Source organism: Engraulis encrasicolus, chromosome 3 (assembly GCF_034702125.1).
Source record: "Engraulis encrasicolus isolate BLACKSEA-1 chromosome 3, IST_EnEncr_1.0, whole genome shotgun sequence".
NCBI classification, from domain to species: Eukaryota; Metazoa; Chordata; class Actinopteri; order Clupeiformes; family Engraulidae; genus Engraulis; species Engraulis encrasicolus.
Genome location: NC_085859.1, coordinates 5305636 through 5325635, shown reverse-complemented (window position 1 = coordinate 5325635; position 20000 = coordinate 5305636). Strand labels below are relative to the sequence as shown.

The 20000-nt window shown below is 45.3% G+C and overlaps 2 protein-coding genes across 2 annotated transcripts in view; one reads left to right on the top strand and one right to left on the bottom strand.

Annotated features, from left to right (window-relative positions):
- Window positions 1-20000, bottom strand: part of kcnip3a (Kv channel interacting protein 3a, calsenilin) — a 206924-nt gene that overhangs the window by 109076 nt on the left and 77848 nt on the right. The window lies entirely within an intron of this gene.
- On the top strand, window positions 14267-16920 carry LOC134445593 (proliferation-associated protein 2G4). The gene has a single exon (XM_063194644.1). It carries the CDS (start codon window positions 14303-14305, stop codon window positions 15488-15490), a length of 1188 nt encoding a protein of 395 aa, XP_063050714.1. The 5' UTR covers window positions 14267-14302; the 3' UTR covers window positions 15491-16920.

The window sequence follows — 20000 nt, the reverse complement described above, 5'->3', positions numbered from 1 at the left end:
TGTGTGTGTGTGTGTGTGTGTGTGTGTGTATGTGTGTGTGTGTGTGTGTGTGTGTGTGTATGTGTGTGTGCGCGTGTGTGCGCGTGTGTGCGCGTGTGTGTTTGTGTTTCTGCAGAACTGGGGCCTAATAGTGGGGTTATAAACTGCAGGTGAGATGGGCAGCATGCAAAAGGGGAGCCTATAAATGTCATCATCTTCAGTTAATAGCCTATGTGACGTAACCTCTATGAGGATTGTAATATCGAACAGCTCGGCAGAGCAGCTCATTTGGGCTCAAGTGTCAGACGGAGCGACACACAGACTGACTGGGTCGACCTCATCTCTACAGACTGACTGGGTCGACCTCATCACTACAGACTGACTGGGTCGACTTCATCACTACACACCTCCAGCTACTGGCCACAGACCTACTAAGGTGAGATGATGTCACTTAATATTAAGGCCTAAAGTTAAGGTACAACAGTATGCTATGTGATGTTTTATGTAGTGAATTGTGATGATTTCATCAGCAAAATAATGACAAAAGTGTCAAATAAACTCATGATGCTAATGGTCAAGTGACTACAGGCATGAAGAATGTAATCTATGTATAGCCAAGTAAAATGATGTCAACTTTATTTACTCTCTGGCCCATGCCATACACAACAAGGCAACCCAATGTGCTTTATAAATGAAAACGAAAAATTAAATATTAATATGGCATTATTCTCTATGGAGATACACTGTGTTTATGGTTTGAGTATAGACATATTTCATTTTTATTTCTGCATAAAAGATTACATCACAGTAGCTGTGGCTCAGGCCTAATGTGTTTGACCTTTGTCTGATCTCTGCTGCGTTTTCTTCTCCTCAGCACCACAGAGATGGGGATTTTCCTCCTGCTGATGCTGCTGTTCCCAGGTCAGTGCAGTTCACCTACTGTGTAGACACCTAATGCAATAGACACCTGATGCACGTAGGCTACTGCTCTCTCTCTCTTTCTCTCTCTCTCTCTCGCCCTCCCTCCCCTCTCTCTCTCTTTCTCTCTCTCTCTCCTGTGTGCCTGGTGAGTGTTAGTCATATTTGCATGCTGCCTAGCGGACCTGCTGTATTAGACCAGCGAGTGTCGGGCGGTGTGTTCTACTCGGCCTTTCACACCGCTATCGTCGACGTGCGCGGCCAGTCCTGTTCAAAATCCACTACTTTCTGTTACTTGCCATTCATTTCAACAAAAATCACCGCCGGCTGCTGCCGCCCAAAATCCACTCAAGTTCTATTTTCTCTCTCCTCTCTCTCTCTCTCTCTCTCTCTCTCTCTCTCTCTCTCTCTCTCTCTCTCTCTCTCTCTCCAGTCTGCCTAGCGAGGTTTGCCATTTGCATGCTGCCTAGCGGACCTGCTGTAATAAACCATGAGAGGCCCATGAGGGGTCATTGACCCCTTTTGGGCAGGGCCTCTGTTATAACCTTACTGTCACCAAAATTATAATTATCAATTCTTAATCTGTTAGTTGAGGCTCTCTGTAATGTCATAGCAATGTGGTTGTGATATAGTTGAGGCTTTTTTATCCAAAGCAGCTTTTACAGATATGACAGGCTATTGGTTCCTTGGAGCAATGTGGGGTCATTAGGTACTGCAGTCATAGATGGAGGTGCAGGGAGAAAAATCATAAGACACCTGATGCATGTGGACGACTGCTCTCTCTCTCTCTCTCTCCCCCCCTCTCTCTCTCCGCCCCCCTCTCTCTCTCCTCATCTCTCTCCTCTCTCTCTCTCTCTCTCTCTCTCTGTCTCTCGCTCTCTCTCTCTCTCTCTCTCTCTCTCTCTCTCCCCCTCTCTCTCTCTCTCCTGTGTGCCTGGTGAGTTTTAGTCATATTTGCATGCTGCCTAGCGGACCTGCTGTAATAAACCATGAGAGGCCTATGAGAGGTAATTGACCCCTTAGTGCAGTAGCGGGAAGACAGCAAGTGTCGTGCAGTGTGTTTTAGTCCTGTTCAAAATCAGTTACTTTCTGTTACTTTGCCATTCATTTCAACGGAAAACACCGCTTGCCGCTGCCGGCCAAAATCCACTCAAGTTCTATTTTCCAAATGCAGCGCGGCTCCCGTGCCACTACCACTGCTTCTGTATAAGACACCTGCATATGCATACTGTAAGACAACTGATGCATGTAGGCTACTGCTCTCTCTCTCTCTCTCTCTCTCTCTCTCTCTCTCTCTCTCTCTCTCTCTCTCTCTCTCTCCAGTCTGCCCAGCGAGGTTTGCCATTTGCATGCTGCCCAGCGTACCTGCTGTAATAAACCATGAGAGGCCTGAGAGGTCTGTGGGGCAATGTGGGGTAATTAGGTACTGCAGCCATAGATGGAGGTGCAGGGAGAAAAATCTTAAGACACCTGATGCATGTGGACGACCCCCCCCCCCCCTCTCTCTCCTGTGTGCCTGGTGAGTGCCAGTCATATTTGCATGCTGCCCAGCGGACCTGCTGTAATAAACCATGAGAGGCCTACAGTATAAGGGGTCATTAACCCTTTGTGCACAGCCTCTGTTATAACCTTACTGTGGGCCCTGCCGTGGCCAACCGGTGGGGCACTCGTCTGCCGTGCGGCCGACCTGAGTTTGATTCCCGGCCCAGGTCATTCCCATCTCTATACCCATTCACTTCCTGTCCACCTCTCATACTATTCTGTCATCAATAAAGTAAAAATAACGACCAAAAAAAAGCTTTAAAACCTTACTGTGAGCAAAAGTATAATGATCAATTCTTAATCTGTTACTTGAGACTTTTTGTAATGTCATAGCAATGTTGTTGTGATTTAGTTGACTCTTTTCAGCAGAGAGTGAACGGGCTGCCGGCCCATGGTTTCATTATACCCTTACTTTACCCTAAAATTATGAACACATTCTACCTGCAGGCACGCACACACGTCACTTTCTACCTGCACTAAACTCAAACACACACACTCACACACACACACACACACACACACACACACACACACACACACACACACACACACACACACACACACACACAAACACACACAACCTCGGTCATGGAGGAGGATGGGGGACAGTAGAGTACCATGACTCAAGCCTCACTCCCTAACTTGCCTGTGTGTGTGTGTGTGTGTGTGTGTATGTGTATGTGTGTGTGTGTGTGTGTGTGTGTGTGTGTCTGTGTGTGTGTGTGTGTGTGTGTGTGTGTGTGTGTGTGTGTGTGTGTGTGTGTGTGTGTGTGTGTGTGTGTGTGTGTGTGTGTGTGTGTATGTGTGTGTGTGTGTGTGTGTGTGTGTGTGTGTGTGTGTGTGTGTGTGTGTGTGTGTGTGTGTGGCTCCACCAGGGTCCTCCAGAGCTACACTCTCACACACAGGCCTGGTGAGAACCAGGTTATGATTTTAGTGGTTGCCCCAAAAGAGCATGGATAATCCATAGTAATACTAAAACATGGATAATCCATAGTAATACTAGAGCATGGATAATCCATAGTAATACTAAAACATGAATAATCCATAGTAATACTACGGTTGGCTCAGAGTACTTAGAGTGACCATGGTTACTACATAAAACCATGGTAGATTTTTGTTGCCAATGATGGTAATGCTGGTAGGCTACAATGCTGGTAAGAATGGACTGTTGCTGTAGCTGACACCCCCAAATGTACACTGGAATTCAAATGACAAAAAAATATTACCTATTATCCCCCTGGCCATGTTAAAACCAGTATTCCTGTCCTCATGGTTCAATTCTGTCCTCTCTCTCTCTCTCTCTCTCTCTCTCTCTCTCTCTCTCTCTCTCTCTCTCTCTCTCTCTCTCTCTCTCTCTCTCTCTCTCTCTCTCGTCCACACTCTCTCCATCTAGGTGTGTGTGATCTCTCCTCTGTGCCACGTCAGTTCCATGTGGTGAAAGGGGTGAAGACCTGGACAGCAGCTCAGCAGTACTGCAGAGAGCAGTACACTGACCTGGCCACCATAGACAACATGGCAGATATAGAGGAGATCAAGAGAGTGATACAGGATGCAGGTATTGTGGTGGGGTGGATTGGCCTGATGAAAGGGGGCAGTCCTAAGTGGCAGTGGTCTATGGCTGATGAGGGATTCTATGCAGAGAATGAGGCTGAGTTCTGGAACTGGAATAAAGACCAGCCAGACGGCAGACCAGGAGAAGACTGTGTGGAAATTTACCATGAGAATGGGAAGTGGCACGATCACGACTGCAATAAGGAATGTCACTTCATTTGCTACAATGGTGAGATACCACCCTAGGTTTCCTTATCCCCTCATGCATAAAAATGCATTTGTCATGTTATGTCAGACTGTTAGACTGTGCTTGTTTCCTCAGTTACTCATATCACATACAGCAACATATTGTCATAATAACAGGTGACATACTGTCCATAATAACAGGGCAAAGCTCCACACCAGAATATGTGCTGGTTCACTCTGGGAAGAACTGGGCAGAAGCTCAGAGATACTGCAGAGAGCATCACACAGACCTGGCCAGTGTGAGGAACCAGGCAGAGAACAACAAGATCACAGGTCTACTTACAGGAGGAGATGGCTGGGGGTGGATCGGCCTGTTCAGAGATGCCTGGGAGTGGTCAGATGGCAGCAGCTCCTCCTTTCGCCACTGGGCACCTAGGCAACCCAACTGTGACTACAGTCAGCATGGGCTCTGTGTGGAAATGTGGCCCTCTGGTTGGAATGATCAACCCTGTAATAAGGATGGACGCTTTGTCTGCTATGAAGGTGAGCCTTTCAGCCCTCAGCTCAGCAGCATATAAAAGCATATGGATGGTGCTGTGGCACAGAGTGCCAAGGCTGTCGACCACGGATGAGTTTGCATTCCCATGGGGACCCAGGTTTGGGTCAAGCCTAGCATGGCCATGGGGCGCTGGGGTTGCCAACCATCCTTTGAAATACGCAATCGTCCCGTATTTAAAGATAAAAGTACAGGTTCCATATTGAGCTGAAACAAGACACAGGACATTAAAATGTGTTAAAATGCAGGATTTTGTTTTTCTGGGGTAAGACCCCTAGAACCCCGCCTCAATGAAGTGTTCCGTATTTTTTCCATTGACAGTTGGCAACCCTAGTCAGCCCTGGGTCATTCAGTCAGGCCTGGGTCATTCAGTCAGGTCTGGGTCATTCAGTCAGGCCTGGGTCATTCAGTCAGGTCTGGGTTCTTCTTCGGCTGCTGCTGAAGGTGACAGCAGGTTATTGATGATTGATGTATTCAGATGCTTGTTGTTGAGTCAACATTACAGTGCAAGTTAATTCATCAAAAGGCTGAAGTGCTGTTTGCTTGCTGCGTGGTATGCTTGCTGCGAGTTTGAAGATATCGCACCTGACGCACGCATTTGGCTGCCGTGTCCAACGCGCGCGAAATTGACATTATATACGCATGTTAACGCGCTCATGAAGGAATCATGCACACGCTCGCGTATCCAACAGCAAGCCTGCTGAGAGCCTTATGATGTGATGGCCAGACTTACTGTTCACCTGCAGCTCTCAGCACCTCAGACTGGGAATCACACCTGTGCAACTTTGACCTATTTGGGTTGATGACCACAGCTAACACAACAAATGAAGGTTTTGTTCAAGTTGTTTCCATTTCTTTGTTTCTGAATGTAGTGTTTGTCTTCATTCCACAGATCTTCGCCCTACTGCTACAGTGGAGGTGGTGTCCCCTCCTCCTCCTCCCTTCTACTCTGGAGATGAAGTCACCCTCCGCTGTGACATACCAGAGTACATAGACTGGCTTCAGTATGTCTGGCTGAAGGACAACAGCCCAGTTCCTGGTGAGACCAGTCAGACCATCACCGTCACACTCCCCCTAGAGGCAGGTCAGTACCAGTGCAAGGGAGAGAGAGGAGATCGCCCTGAGACATCCTCCATCAGTCTGCCCACTGCCATTGCATATCATGGTGAGTATAGGTAATGGAGGCCAAACTAGCAGAGTGTGGAGTGGAACGTTAGTAAATCTCCCTCCTGAAGCTGAGCTAACAGACTGGTCGTGTGTGGGAATACCTCAGTTACATTTTTGAGAAATGTTTTTTGCTTTATCTTGAGCCTTGAGTTGTTTTGTGTGTTTGTCTTGACCTCCACCAGATCTCCCCACGGCTACAGTGGAGGTGGTGTCTCCTCAGAGTCCCTTTTACTCTGGAGATGACGTCACTCTGAAGTGTAACGTAACAAACTACACAGACTGGCAGCAGTATGTGTGGGTTAATAATGGCAGCAAGGTTATGGGTAAGACCAACCAGACCATCACCATCACACTCCCCCTAGAGGCAGGTCAGTACCAGTGCAGTGGACAGAGAAATGATCGCCCTATGACATCTGCTGTAAGCACTTCTGTGAACATTACGAACAGTGGTAAGATATTATTATTGTTATTATTATTGTTATTATTATTATTATTAGTATTATTATTATTATTATTATTATTATTATTATTATTATCAGTAGTAGTAGTAGTATCTCCCACTCCTACAGTATACTGATAACATGGCTGTTCTGTTTCTCCTCAGACAAGCTGGTTCTGGTTCGCGAGAACAAGACCTGGATGGAGGCTCTGCAGTACTGCAGAGAGCACCATGTGGACCTGGTGTCTGTGACCTCTGAGAAGACCCAGCGCTGGGTGGCGGGGTGGGCCAAAGGAGCCTCGTCTCCCCACGTGTGGCTGGGCCTGCGCTACTACCGCAGCTTTGGCTTCGGGTTCTGGATCAATGGATACTCCGTCTGCTACGACAACTTCGCCTCCAGTGAAGACAGGATGCCGAACTTGGACATCGCTGTGGCAGCAGTCGACAAGCACGGGGGCCAGTGGGTCAGCTTCCAGGAGACCAAGCAACTCAACTTCATCTGCACCAATGAGGAGTGTAAGTGTGTTTCTGCTTATCTGGTGTGTGTGTGTGTGTGTGTGTGTGTGTGTGTGTGTGTGTGTGTGTGTGTGTGTGTGTGTGTGTGTGTGTGTGTGTGTGTGTGTGTGTGTGTGTGTGTGTGTGTGTGTGTGTGTGTGTGTGTGTGAGTGTGTGTGTGTGTGTGTGTGTGTCAGAGTGTGTGTGTGTTATCTAGTAATTTATTTCTGTGTGTTTCTGCTGACAGGAGACTTCAGGCAGTGGTGACTACTGGAGGCAGTGGAGGGTGTCGAGGAGGTTTTATCAATCAACGCTTCATTCCGGGTCTCTTTCTTCCTGCCTTTATTTTCATGTTGTCTGAATGTACCACTTGTGTGCCTTAAAGATTTTAGAAATGATTTACCCTTGTGTGCCTTAAAGATTTTAGAAATTATTTACCCTTGTGTGCCTTAAAGATTTAAAATACTTGTGTGCCTTAAAGATTTTAGAAAAGATTTACACTTGTGTGCCTTAAAGATTTTAGAAAAGATTTACACTTGTGTGCCTTAAAGATTTAAAATACTTGTGTGCCTTGAAGATTTTAGAAAAGATTTCACTTGTGTGCCTTAAATTTAGAAATGATTTATACTTGTGTGCCTTAAAGATTTTAGAAATGATTTATACTTGTGTGCCTTAAAGATTTTAAGATGAGATTTACACTTGTGTGCCTTAAATATTTTAAATACTTGTGTGCCTTATAGATTTTAGAAAAGATTTCACTTGTGTGCCGTGTTGTGTGATACTATTATTTTATCCAGATATTGAAACAAAGATAATGCAGCACATCAGTACAATAAAGAGGATGGTTTTGTTTATATACAGAGTGAATAAAGATGTTAGACCAATGTAATAAAGATTATATGATCAATACATACACAGATTAATGACTATGACACACATGGCTCTTTTGGGAACTGTATCTGGCTCTTACTTACCAACCGTCCCAGTGGTGTAGTCTATTGTTTTGTAGTGGATATACTGTATATTTCAGCATTTTTTGAAGTGGGTATACTGTATATTTCAGCATTTTTTGAAGTGGGTATACTGTATATTTCAGCATTTTTTGAAGTGGGTATACTGTATATTTCAGCATTTTTTGAAGTGGGTATACTGTATATTTCAGCATTTTTTGAAGTGGGTATACTGTATATTTCAGCATGTTTTGTAGTGGATATACTGTATATTTCAGCATTTTTTGAAGTGGGTATACTGTATATTTCAGCATTTTTTGAAGTGGGTATACTGTATATCAGGTGTCACCACGTGGTGCCCGCGGGCGCCAGGTAGCCCTCCAAGGATGATAATTAATAGTGACGACTACAAGATTTTAGTCACAGTTGTTTTTCTTCATTCAAATATGAGATTATTTATTTGTAACCTATAAGCAAATTATCATTCAATCATAGTGTGAGTTGGAAATGATGTCAAGACATCAGTAGAAGATTTTGAACAAAAGTAGCCCTCGGGTAGCCCTTGGTAGTCCTCGGGTAGCCCGCAGACCCAGAAAGGTTGGGAACCCCTGCTGTATATATTTGTGCTATTCCAAATAATGGATCAATCAATTTTAAGTGGGTATACTGAACTCCCTCAAATTTAGAAGTGGGTATACTCCGTATACCCGTGTTCTACATAGACTACACCACTGAACCGTCCCTTGAAATACGGAACCATCCTCTATTTATAAATAAAAGTACAGGTTCTGTATTGAGCTGAAACATGGGACTCAGGACGTTAAAATGTGTTAAAATGTGTTAAAATGCAGGGAATTACATCAAGAAACACCACAGTTTTGGGCTTAATTGAAAAACATGCTTTTAACTGTATTCAGTGTTTTTAAAATGGTATGGAACATTTCTTTTAAAAATATTGTCTCTCCACTAAAAAGGTTTCCTGACCCCTGCTAGATGATTGGATCACTTTGTTTATGATGATCAATGACAATGTTGTTATTGGATTCATACATATGTCCATTAAATACATTTTTAAACTGAAATACAATATACGTATGTGTCTATTAAATAAAGATTTAAAATTAAATAACTGACTGTGGTGTTGAATTCAAATAAAGATTTAAAAGTTAAAGTACACTAAAGTGCACTGTGTAATATTTTTGTAAACATTTTTTTTTTTCAGAATTCATGCTGCCCGTTCAGAGATGCTACCTTTTCCTCTAATACTTATTACTACCATCACATTTTAGGTATTCAGTATGACTAGAAAAATCTTCTCCATGGTCCGCCATTTTGAATTTCCAGAAATAGACATTCTTAGCTGCAACACTTGCTGTGTCTCAGATGCCGCACTTATGGCAGTGCGCTGACAGTCAGTGCATCGTGCTCACAGTGCACTGGGGGTCTTTAGTGCATAGTGTTGTGAAAAAGTCGGCGCACTATGCACTGTGCCCTGACTGGAAGTGACGGTTGAGCATAGCATTAGCTCGCCAAAATATCGGTTGGCTACTGTTTACATGGCACAGTGTGTCGTGCTTGTATTTACTATTTCTACATCCCAACTGGCAGCTATTTTGTGTACAATACTTGGCTTGGCATGAAAAGGTTGGTGTCTCAGCAACCTTACTTACAGAAATACAGGAGACAGTTGACCAAACTCTTGTACTGAACTGAACGTCACGTTTCTTCCGTTTTATTGTCAACATGGCGCCCGTTTAGTGCGTGAAGTGTCCATCGTTCAAGCACTGCGTTTTCCGCCATTGTTAGGCCATCATCCGGGCGCTTTTCAGTGTACTGAACTAACAAAATTTTACTTTGAAAGCGCCCTATGCACTGAAATATAGTGCCCTAAGTGCACAAGTGCTCCATCTGAGACACCCCAACTTACTATACTTTGGGCATAATAGTAAATATTAATCTATTATTTAGTAAATAATATTCATGAAAATATTAAATGTGGCTATCGGCATCACAGTTTCAATGAGCAGCATAGTTGCAATACGTACTCTGGCCACCTCCTACACAGAGCTAGCCTGATTATCATCGACTTTCAAATCTCTTCGAGACTTGGTCAGACCAAGAGCATAACAATTATCATTTTCCCAAACAGCATTTCCCAAATGGCCTCCCTTGGTTTGCTAATGACTATTTGCTTCCCAACAAAGTGTGAGGAGTTCCCGTATTTGCAGGAACTCAGAAAGTACTTGCATTGACTCTTGACCTGGGGTCCGTATCTCGAAAGCGTCTTTGCTAACGACGGTAGCAACGTCCTATGTAAGAGCGACTCAACTCTCTCTCAACAGCGACGCTCACCACTAGATGCCCATTGACTAGGGTCCACTTGGAAAGGAGGCAACTGTCTCAATGGGACTAGGACTACCCTGGTAAAATAAAGGAGAAAAAAATCAAAAAATAAAAATAAATCAAATAAAAAATAAGTGTTGTAGCACTGACAATAGCAGACATGAGGAGAATGCCCTCTTTACAGCAAGGCACAGACAACTTCAACTTCACAGAGAGCGCTTGCTCTTGATGCCAGCACCTTCACATGTGAATGATATGCCCTCCCTGAGAGAGTTCCTCGAAACATCACATCATAGACGCCACTCTCATAGAGAGATGCAAATAGACTGTGTCAGAGAGAGAGAGAGAGAGAGAGAGAGAGAGAGAGAGAGAGAGAGAGAGAGAGAGAGAGGGAGAGAGGACAGAGAGAGAGAGAGAGAGAGAGAGAGAGAGAGAGAGAGAGAGAGGGAGAGAGAGAGAGAGAGAGAGAGAGAGAGAAGAGTTTGGGACTGTGCACGCACGCACGCACACACACACACACACACACACACACACACCTCCTCAACCCATGCTGTACACACACTCACACACACACACAGGCACCACACACACACACACACACACACACACACACACACACACACACACACACACACACACACACACACACACACACACACACACCACACACACACACACACACACACACACACACACACACACACACACACACACACACACACACACACACACACACACACATACACACACACACTGCAGCCGATTTCTGTTTATGTTCTACCAGTTGTCTGTCATGGCCAGCGTGCTCTTCTATGCTGTGGTGTGCTGGGGTGGTAGCATTATGAAGAGAGACGCTGGACGCCTTGACAGACTGGAGAGGAAGGCAGGGTCTAACGTTTTGTCCTCTGGGACTCTGATGAGGACGCATGTCGAAAGGCTAGTCTTACTGCAGTGAAAAAATACACAAAACAACAAAAAAAAATACAAAAAAAACTAGATCTCATCAGAATGGCGAAGATGCATGGCGAAACGTTAGACTTACTGCAGTGAAAAAATAAATAACAGAAAATAGACATCCGTGTGGCACCAGATTCTTTTCCTTTGCACTTATTATTTAGCCCTGCTCAGGTTGCACCGGATTGTCAATTTAGAAGCGCGGAGTGCGTATCTCCTTTGTTTTTACAAGGTCCCTGTAAGTGGTTTATCTCCTCCTCTCACCTAGCCATACAGTACAGTACAGTACAGCAGTGGTTCTCAACTGGAATAGTCTTGTGACCCACAATTTGCCGTGGTCAATACATTTTGACCCAAACTGCGTGTCGCACCGTCAGATTCTTCCAATAATAATAAAAAATATTATCATATAAGCATTATTATTTGCATTCTATGCTAATATAAAATGTGTCTTATGAAGTAGTGGAGAGGAAAAGGCTTATTAACCATGTTTCACTCTTGTGAAACATCATAGTCATTTTTAGTGCATTGCATCACAGTTCCGCGACCCACCCAGGAACCCTCCGCGACCCACTTTTGGGTCCCGGCCCACCAGTTGAGAATCACTGCACTACAGTACAGTGCAGTGTAGTGGGTCCATAGCAGTAATGCAGAAGAACGAGTGCATTGTTGTTTCATTCCAGGGCCGGTTCTGGCCTATGTAGTGTCTAGGAGAGCCTGCGTTCTGCGTTTTGCGACATCTTAAAAAAACCTTGATATTGCAAAATTGTGCATCGGAATTTTGGAGGAAAATATTGTCATTTAGTGCATTTATTTTGCAAAAAGTTACAAATGGTCAAAATGACACAAAAGATGCAATGCTCTCCATCTCCCTCTCTCACCAGCTGTCTGATTGTCCTTCTCTCCATCGCTCTCTCACTCCTTTTCACTGTCTCTCTGATAGTCTCACTGTTTCTGTTTCTCTGCCTCTCCTCTCTCTCTCTCTCTCTCTCTCTCTCTCTCTCTCTCTCTCTCTCTCTCTCATTCTCTCATTCTCTCTCTCCTTTTCACTTCTCTTTCTGTAAGTGGTTTATCTCCTCCTCTCCCAAAGCCATACAGTAAAGTACAGTACAGTACAGTACAGTGCAGTGCAGGGGGTCGATAGCAGTAATGCAGAAGAAAGGAAAGCTCTCCTCACTTATGGGAACTGGCCTAAAGTCCTCTTCCTGTCAAATCTACTTATCCAGCAACACTACACTACAGGTAAATGTGCCTCATTGGAGCGCTGGAGAGGAATTACACTGGGCTGGGCTGGGCTGGGCTGGCCCACATTGGGCAGCCGGGCCTAATGGTTAAATTTGGAGGTGCAGGTTTAAACAGAATTAACAAACTACACAACAGGTAAATGTGCATCATTGGAGCGCTGGAGAGGAATTACACTGGGCTGGGCTGGGCTGGGCTGGGCCACATTGGGCAGCCGTGGCCTAACTTAATGGTTAAGGAGATGGGCTTTAGATCAGAGGGTTGCAGGTTCAAATCCCTCCTTCCCACTCCCCCAACCACATACTGCTGCCGGACTTTAACCAATACCCTGACAATATATGTAAGTTGCTCTGGATGAAAGCATCAGCTGAGTGTAATGTAATTGTGTTGTTCTTCACTCCACAGGGGTGCGATGTGGTGCTGTGCGGTGTGGTGCTCGACTCTGTTGTGTTTTGCTGCACTGTGCTGAACTATGTGTTGTGCTGTGCTGGCCTCGACAAAGCTGTGTTATGTTGTGCTCTGCTGTGCTGTGTTATGCTATGATGTGCTGTGGCGTGTCATGCTATGCTGTGCTGTGCTGTGCTGCGCTGTGCTGTGCTGTGCTGTGCTGTGCTGTGCTGTGCTGTGCTGTGCTGTGCTGTGCTGCGCTGCGCTGCGCTGCGCTGCGCTGCGCTGCGCTGTGCTGTGCTGCGCTGTGTTGCTCTACGTTGTTGATTTGTGTTGTATTAGTTGGGTGGGGCTGGACTGGGCTGTTCTGTGAAGTTTTACGGTGGCCGAGGATGCTGGGGGTTGGCTCTGCACTACTCTATGGCGGGGTCCATTTGGCTCTGGGCTGCCCTCTGCTGCTCAGAAATGGAACTGCAGTGAGGACTCTGAAGTGGATTTCACTATCAACATTTAACACCTGTTAATATGAAACACACACACACACACACACACACACACACACACACACACACACACACACACACACACACACACACACACACACACACACACACACACACACACACACACACACACACACACACACACACACACACACACACCATCTGAAATCAAACCCAGGTTTGATTCTGGCCTGGGACCTTTACCAACCCTTCCCCATCTCTCTCACCACTTGCTCCATGTCACTATCTATCACAAATAAAGGCAAAAAGCCCAAAAAATTATTAAACAAACAAAAACAAAAAAATATTTACACACACACACACTCTCAACATTTAAACTACAACAATTACAGTGAGCAATGAAATGTGAGTCAGGTTATCCCACACCCTCAATAACTGAAAGAAAAGTCCGCGACACTAAGCTCCCGTTGCTCTTTTTAAAATGTTTAATCTCTTTAACTATCCCACACCCTCACCCATGACTGAACAAGGCACATAACCCTAGATTACTCCAAGGACTGGGACCAATACCCTGTACCTAAATAACTCTAATCACTTTGGATTGAAATTGCTTACTACTGTAAGTGTAATGTAATGCAATGATGCACAGTATGACACAAAGCATATGAATGCCATGGGTAAGCAGGGCGTCAGACTTATAGCCCAAAGGTTGCCGGTTCAACTCACGACCCGCCAGGTTGGAGGGGGGAGTAATTAACCAGTGCTCTTCCCCATCCTCCTCCATGACTAAGATACCCTGAGCATGGTACAGTCCCACCACACTGCTCCCTTTCGGGTACCATTGGGGGCTACCCCCTTACACGAGTGAGGCATAAAAGGAATTTCATTGTGTGCAGTGTGCACTTCTGTGCTATGGAGTGCTGTGTCACAATGTCAATGGGAGTTGGATATTCCTTTTTGGGCTTTCACTTTCACTTAAATGTAGTCAACTCTTTTGGCCACCAGATGGAGGCAGAGTAGAGCACATCCCACAGCTGACCATCACGTCACTAAAGAAGAAACATAAACCACAAGACTTGAATGTAAAAGTGGTACTGGATAGAAACTAGCGTGAAAAGCAGCCGTAAAGATGTCTGACGACGAACAGCAAGATCAGACCATCGCCGAAGACTTGGTTGTCACCAAGTATAAAATGGGTGGCGACATTGCCAATCAGGCCCTGAAGGTTGTGATCGACGCGGCCAAGCCTGGGGTGTCCGTGCTCAGCCTGTGTCAGAAGGGTGACGCTCACATCATGCTGGAGACGGGCAAGATCTTCAAGAGGGAGAAGGACATGAAGAAAGGCATTGCGTTCCCCACCTGCGTCTCCGTCAATAACTGTGTATGCCACTTCTCTCCCCTGAAGAGCGACCCAGACTACACGCTAAAAGACGGAGACTTGGTCAAAATTGACCTGGGCGTTCATGTGGATGGATTCATATCCAATGTGGCCCACAGCTTTGTCGTCGGAGCCAGTAAGGACGCCCCTGTAACAGGCAGGAAAGCAGATGTGATCAAGGCGGCCCACCTTTGTGCCGAGGCAGCCCTGCGACTCGTCAAACCTGGCAACCAGAACACTCAGATAACTGAAGCCTGGAACAAAATTGCGCAGTCATTCAAATGCACTCCTATTGAAGGCATGCTCTCCCATCAGCTGAAGCAGCACGTCATCGATGGAGAAAAGACCATTATCCAGAACCCAACAGACCAGCAAAGGAAGGACCATGAGAAGGCAGAGTTTGAGGTGCATGAGGTGTATGCAGTGGACGTGTTGATCAGTTCAGGAGAAGGAAAGGCAAGGGATGGGGGCCAAAGGACCACAATCTACAAGAGGGACCCAAGCAAGCAGTATGGCCTGAAGATGAAGACCTCCAGAGTCTTCTTCAGTGAGGTGGAGCGACGATTTGACGCAATGCCTTTCACCCTTAGGGCGTTTGAGGACGAGGGAAAGGCCCGTCTAGGCGTAGTGGAGTGTGCCAAACATGAGCTGCTGCAGCCTTTCAACGTACTCAACGAGAAGGAGGGTGAGTTTGTGGCCCAGTTCAAGTTCACAGTGCTGCTTATGGCCAACGGGCCTTTGAGGATCACCAGCGGGCCCCTGGAGCCAGAACTCTACAAGTCCGAACACGAGGTCCAGGATCCTGAGCTCAAATCTCTAATACAGAGTTCAGCCAGTCGCAAAGCACAAAAGAAAAAGAAGAAGAAGGCTTCCAAGACGGCAGAGAATGCTACAGAGAATGCTACAGGGAAACCGGCTGAGAACGAGGATGAGGAATAGAGAACAAGCACACAAACACTGACACCCATGCACGCACAAACACACACACACACACACACACAGAGTTTCAGACTTAAACACAACCATCAACTACAGACACCACAGAGGAAAAAACGAAAATGACCCCACCCACCCCCAGATGCTTAGCGAATTAGGAGCCAGATTATCTTCTTTCTAGAGTTACCTTTCTATCCCCTCACAAAATGTTTGTGAGACTCACCATTGGTCCGTTTCCGTGCCCCAGAAATGCCTTGAAAATATCCAGGACAGGCAACCTTTTATCCACCGGACTGTTTGTCCAGGACTCACAAACAAGGCTCTCAATCCCTCGCATTTGTATTCATGAACTCCATGTTTGGTACATTCTGTGAGACAACAGTATGCCTTTTTCCACATGCAATATATTAAAGGAAAAGAAAAATAAGTGTGAATGACTATGAAGTCAAGGAAAACTGCTCACGCGCAATTATTTGCCAGCGTTGCGCTCGTCAACCCTTCCAAATCGAACCTTAATACATAGTTCAGAATTCAAACCCCTATGTAGAAGTGTAGGATGGGTTTTGGCATGTTGTATTCATACTACGCTACAGATAATGTACAACAGTCAACAGTAGAAGACAAAAAAAAAAAAAACCAACCCCTTCAACCCTTTTTTTATTTTTGTTATGGAGTATATGAATGCTTCTGTCTGGCTCTCCTATCCCTATTAGAGAACTAATTATGTGGGAAAAAATACACCTCTTTTCTGTTGGGGCATTAGAAAAGGAATTCCTGACCTGCACACTAGTCTTGATGGGTAGTTAGATGGGAAATGTCTGGGGTTGATATCCCATTACTGCCATCCCCTCTCCCTTTTCCCTTCAGGACATCTAGCACCTGACCTGACTGACGTCTCTCCCGCTGTCATTTTGACTGAAGCATACCAGTTATAGCACTCCTCCTTTTTTAAAAACAAAAGATGGCAAAAAAATAATAATCGTTCTTGTCTTGTACGTGCGTTAACTTTCTTTACTGTTCCCCATTTGTTAATGACTGAAGGTTTAATGTCTTTGTTATATTCCATGCAAAGCACTTCAAGGCATCTGTTCCTTCCCTCACTAGAAATTCTTTCTTTATAGTCATATTGCATTCCCCCCCACACACACAATAATACATTGTACTGTACATACACAGCATTTGGTGTTGTATGATCTGAACATGTCTGAAGCTTACATCAACCTAACAGGGGAAGGGGGATGAATTTCAAGGTTTTGTTTTCCAGTTGTTTTCATTCCGGATGATGTAGTAGATTGGTGTCCAGAGCTTTTGATAAACCCAGGTGGCTTGAGCACAAGGTGTGAGAATGAGAGTGATGACATCTCGTTTTTGTAGGAAACCCGTGTCCATGGGACTGTTTTACAACTAATGAAATAAAGTAACCTTTGATTATGTTTAAAAAAAAAAAAAAAAAAAAAAAAAAAAAAAAAAGACTTGAATGTAAGCTGTAAGCCTTGACTTGAATACAAGCCACAAGCCTTGTTGTAAAACGATAAGAGGATGCCGCATGTAAGAGAGACCATTTAAAATAGGAACACCTCATCACATGCTGACCTAACATCCACTGAGACATCAATATTGGAAGTATTGTGTTCAATATTACTGTATTGCGTTTCCCTTCGTCAGCTCAGATTGAATAACATTGACTTGAATCCGACTCGAGCTCGATTGCAAAACAAGAGGAGATCCGTTGAAAACATCTGAACGACACTTCAGCTGTGTTGCCAGATTGGGTGGTTTCCTGCCAAATTGGGCTGCTCAGGATGACCGTCTGTGGGTAATAAAAAAAGGGTATTGAGAGGGGGTTTCTGTAGATTTATTACCATAGAAATCAATAGAATGTATTTGAAATTGGGCAGGATTTAGTGTTTTAAGCGATTTTTGTTTTGGCAAAGGACGCGCTCAACTTCTTGGAAAAACAAAAGTCTTTGGGTTCGAGATAAAAAGTATTTATATTACCACCATGTCCAAAAAGCAAACGCCTTTCGGCTATCACTGATGAAGGCTTGATAGCCGAAACGCGTTTGCTTTTTGGACATGGTGGTAATATAAATAAATAATGAGACGCAGTTTTGTGAGTGCGGATTTTTCTTCCTTAAGCGATTTTTGAACATTTTCTGGGCGGGAAACCATCAATTCCATCTGGCAACCCTGTACTCGAGGCATCGCAGGACGGTGTCTGATCTCCAAGTGTCACGACAGGCGTCGTTATTAATGTCACTAAGAGACAGGAATGAAGACTGGAGTCAATAAGAGAGCCCAAACTCCTTCAAGTGAAGATAAGAACATTGGCTTCGCCTCGCTTCACTTATCAGAATAAGGCTGATTAGTTCTTGGGTTTAAAATAAAACTTTTAAAAATAAGCTATTTCTGTGACTCTTCCTATCTTTCTCTGTCCTCCATCTTCTCTCATTCATATCTCTGTTTTTCTTTCTCTCTCTCTCTCTCTCTCTCTCTCTCTCTTTCCCTATCTCCGCAACCTCTCTCTCGATCTCTCACAAATTGGTTCTCCTCCCATCTTCTCAAATTCCCATATTTAATTCCATGTCATAATCTCCTATTCATACATGATTGCAATATCAGACTTCTTGGGTTTTAAAAATAAAACTTTTGAAATGAAATCTATATCTGTTCCCCTCTCTCTCCCTCTCCCTATTCATCCCCCCCTCTCTCTCTCTCTTCCCTCTCTCTCTCTCTTCTCTCTTCTCTCTCTTCTCTTCTCTCTCTCTCTCTCTCCCCCTTCTCTCTCTCTCTCTCTCTCTCTCTCTCTTTCTCTCTCTCATTCTTTCATATTTTCATTCTTTCCACATGAGCTGTCCTCCTCTCCTCCTCCCTAACTCCCACATTTCATTTCATGTGGTAATCTGCTTTTCACGTATGGCTGCCATATCAAGATGATTGGGGATACTAAATCTACTGCGGAGACCAAAATGGATTCTCTGCTCCTCACAACCTACTCCTCTCCTCTCACCCCATCTCCTCTCCTCTCCTCTCTTCTCACCACCTCCTCCTCTCTTCTCCTCTCCTCACCTCTCACCCCATCTCCTCTCCTCTCCTCTCCTCTCTTCTCCTCTCCTCTCCTCTCCTCTCCTCTCCTCCTCTCCTCTCCTCTTCTCTTCTCTTCTCTTCTCTTCTCTTCTCTTCTCTTCTCTCCTCTCCTCTCCTCTCTTCTCCTCTCCTCTCCTCCTCTCCTCTCCTCTCCTCTTCTCTTCTCTTCTCTTCTCTTCTCTCCTCTCCTCTCCTCTCCTCTCCTCTCCTCTCCTCTCCTCTCCTCTCCTCTCTTGTCCTCTACTCTCGTCTCCTCTCTGCTCCTCTCTCCTCTCCTCTCCTCTTCTGTTCTCTTCACCCCTCTTTTTGCCTCTCGTCTCGTCTCGTCTCGTCTCCACTCCACTCCACTCCACTCCCCTCTCCTCTCCTCTCCTCTGCTCTCCTCTCATCTCCTCTCCTCTCCTCTCTTCTCCTCTCCTCTCCTCTCCTCTCCTCTCCTCTCCTCAGCTCTCCTCAGCTCTCCTCTCCTCTCCTCCCGTCTCCTCTCCTATCCTCTCCTCTCTCCTCACCTCCTCTCCTCTCCTCTCCTCTCCTCTCCTCTCCTCTCCTCTCCTCTCCTCTCCTCTCCTCTCCTCTCCTCTCTCCTCTCCTCTCTCTTCTCCTCTCCTCCCTTCTCCTCTCCTCTCCTCTCCTCTCCTCTCTTCTCCTCTCCTCTCCTCTCCTCTCCTCTCTTCTCCTCTCCTCTCTCCTCTCCTCTCCCATATTCTCCTCTCCTCTCCTCTCCTCTCCTCTCCTCTCCTCTCCTCTCCTCTTCTCTCCTCTCCTCTCCTCTTCTCGGCTCCCCTCTCCTCTCCCTGCTCCTCTTCTCTCCTCTCCTCTTCTCCCCTCACCTCTCCCTGCTCCTCTCCTCACTCCTCATCGCCAGTGTTTCCTCACCTTTTCAGCTCCTTGCCTCTTCTCACCTCCTCTCCTATGCTTCGTTATGCATCCCATCTCTCCCTATTTCTGACCTTCTCTCACCACTGACCAGTTATACTGAAACATACAGTATTATATGTGGGGTATGCATACACATTATGCAAACACTGTATACCTTATGTCCCCCTCCTCTGCTCCTCCTGAATGCCAGCATGCCTCTCCGTCTGTGTTTGAGCTAAGCATATAACTCAATGGAGGAGGAGGATGAGGAGGAGGGGGAGGAGGAGGAGGAGGTCTAGAGCCATCTCTTCTTTTATTTTTCTGCTTCTTTTGTCATTCAATCCCTTTTCTCTCTATTCAGTCTTCTACCTACACCCTCCTCTTTATTTATTTTAATTTTTTAATCTCTCTCAATCCTTCATATCGCTTCTTTTGTCTCTCTGCCTCTTCTGCCATTCTGTCCCTTCCTCTTTTATTGTTTTCTGCCTACTTCCACCTCTTTCATTTTACCAGCGCCTTCTCCTTTCTTCACTAACCATTCTTCTCTCCTCTCCTCTCCTCTCCTCAT

What these genes read in the sequence shown, in the direction of transcription:
- LOC134445593 (XM_063194644.1), top strand. Translation starts at nt 14,303, where the DNA reads ATGTCTGACGACGAACAGCAAGATCAGACCATCGCCGAAGACTTGGTT.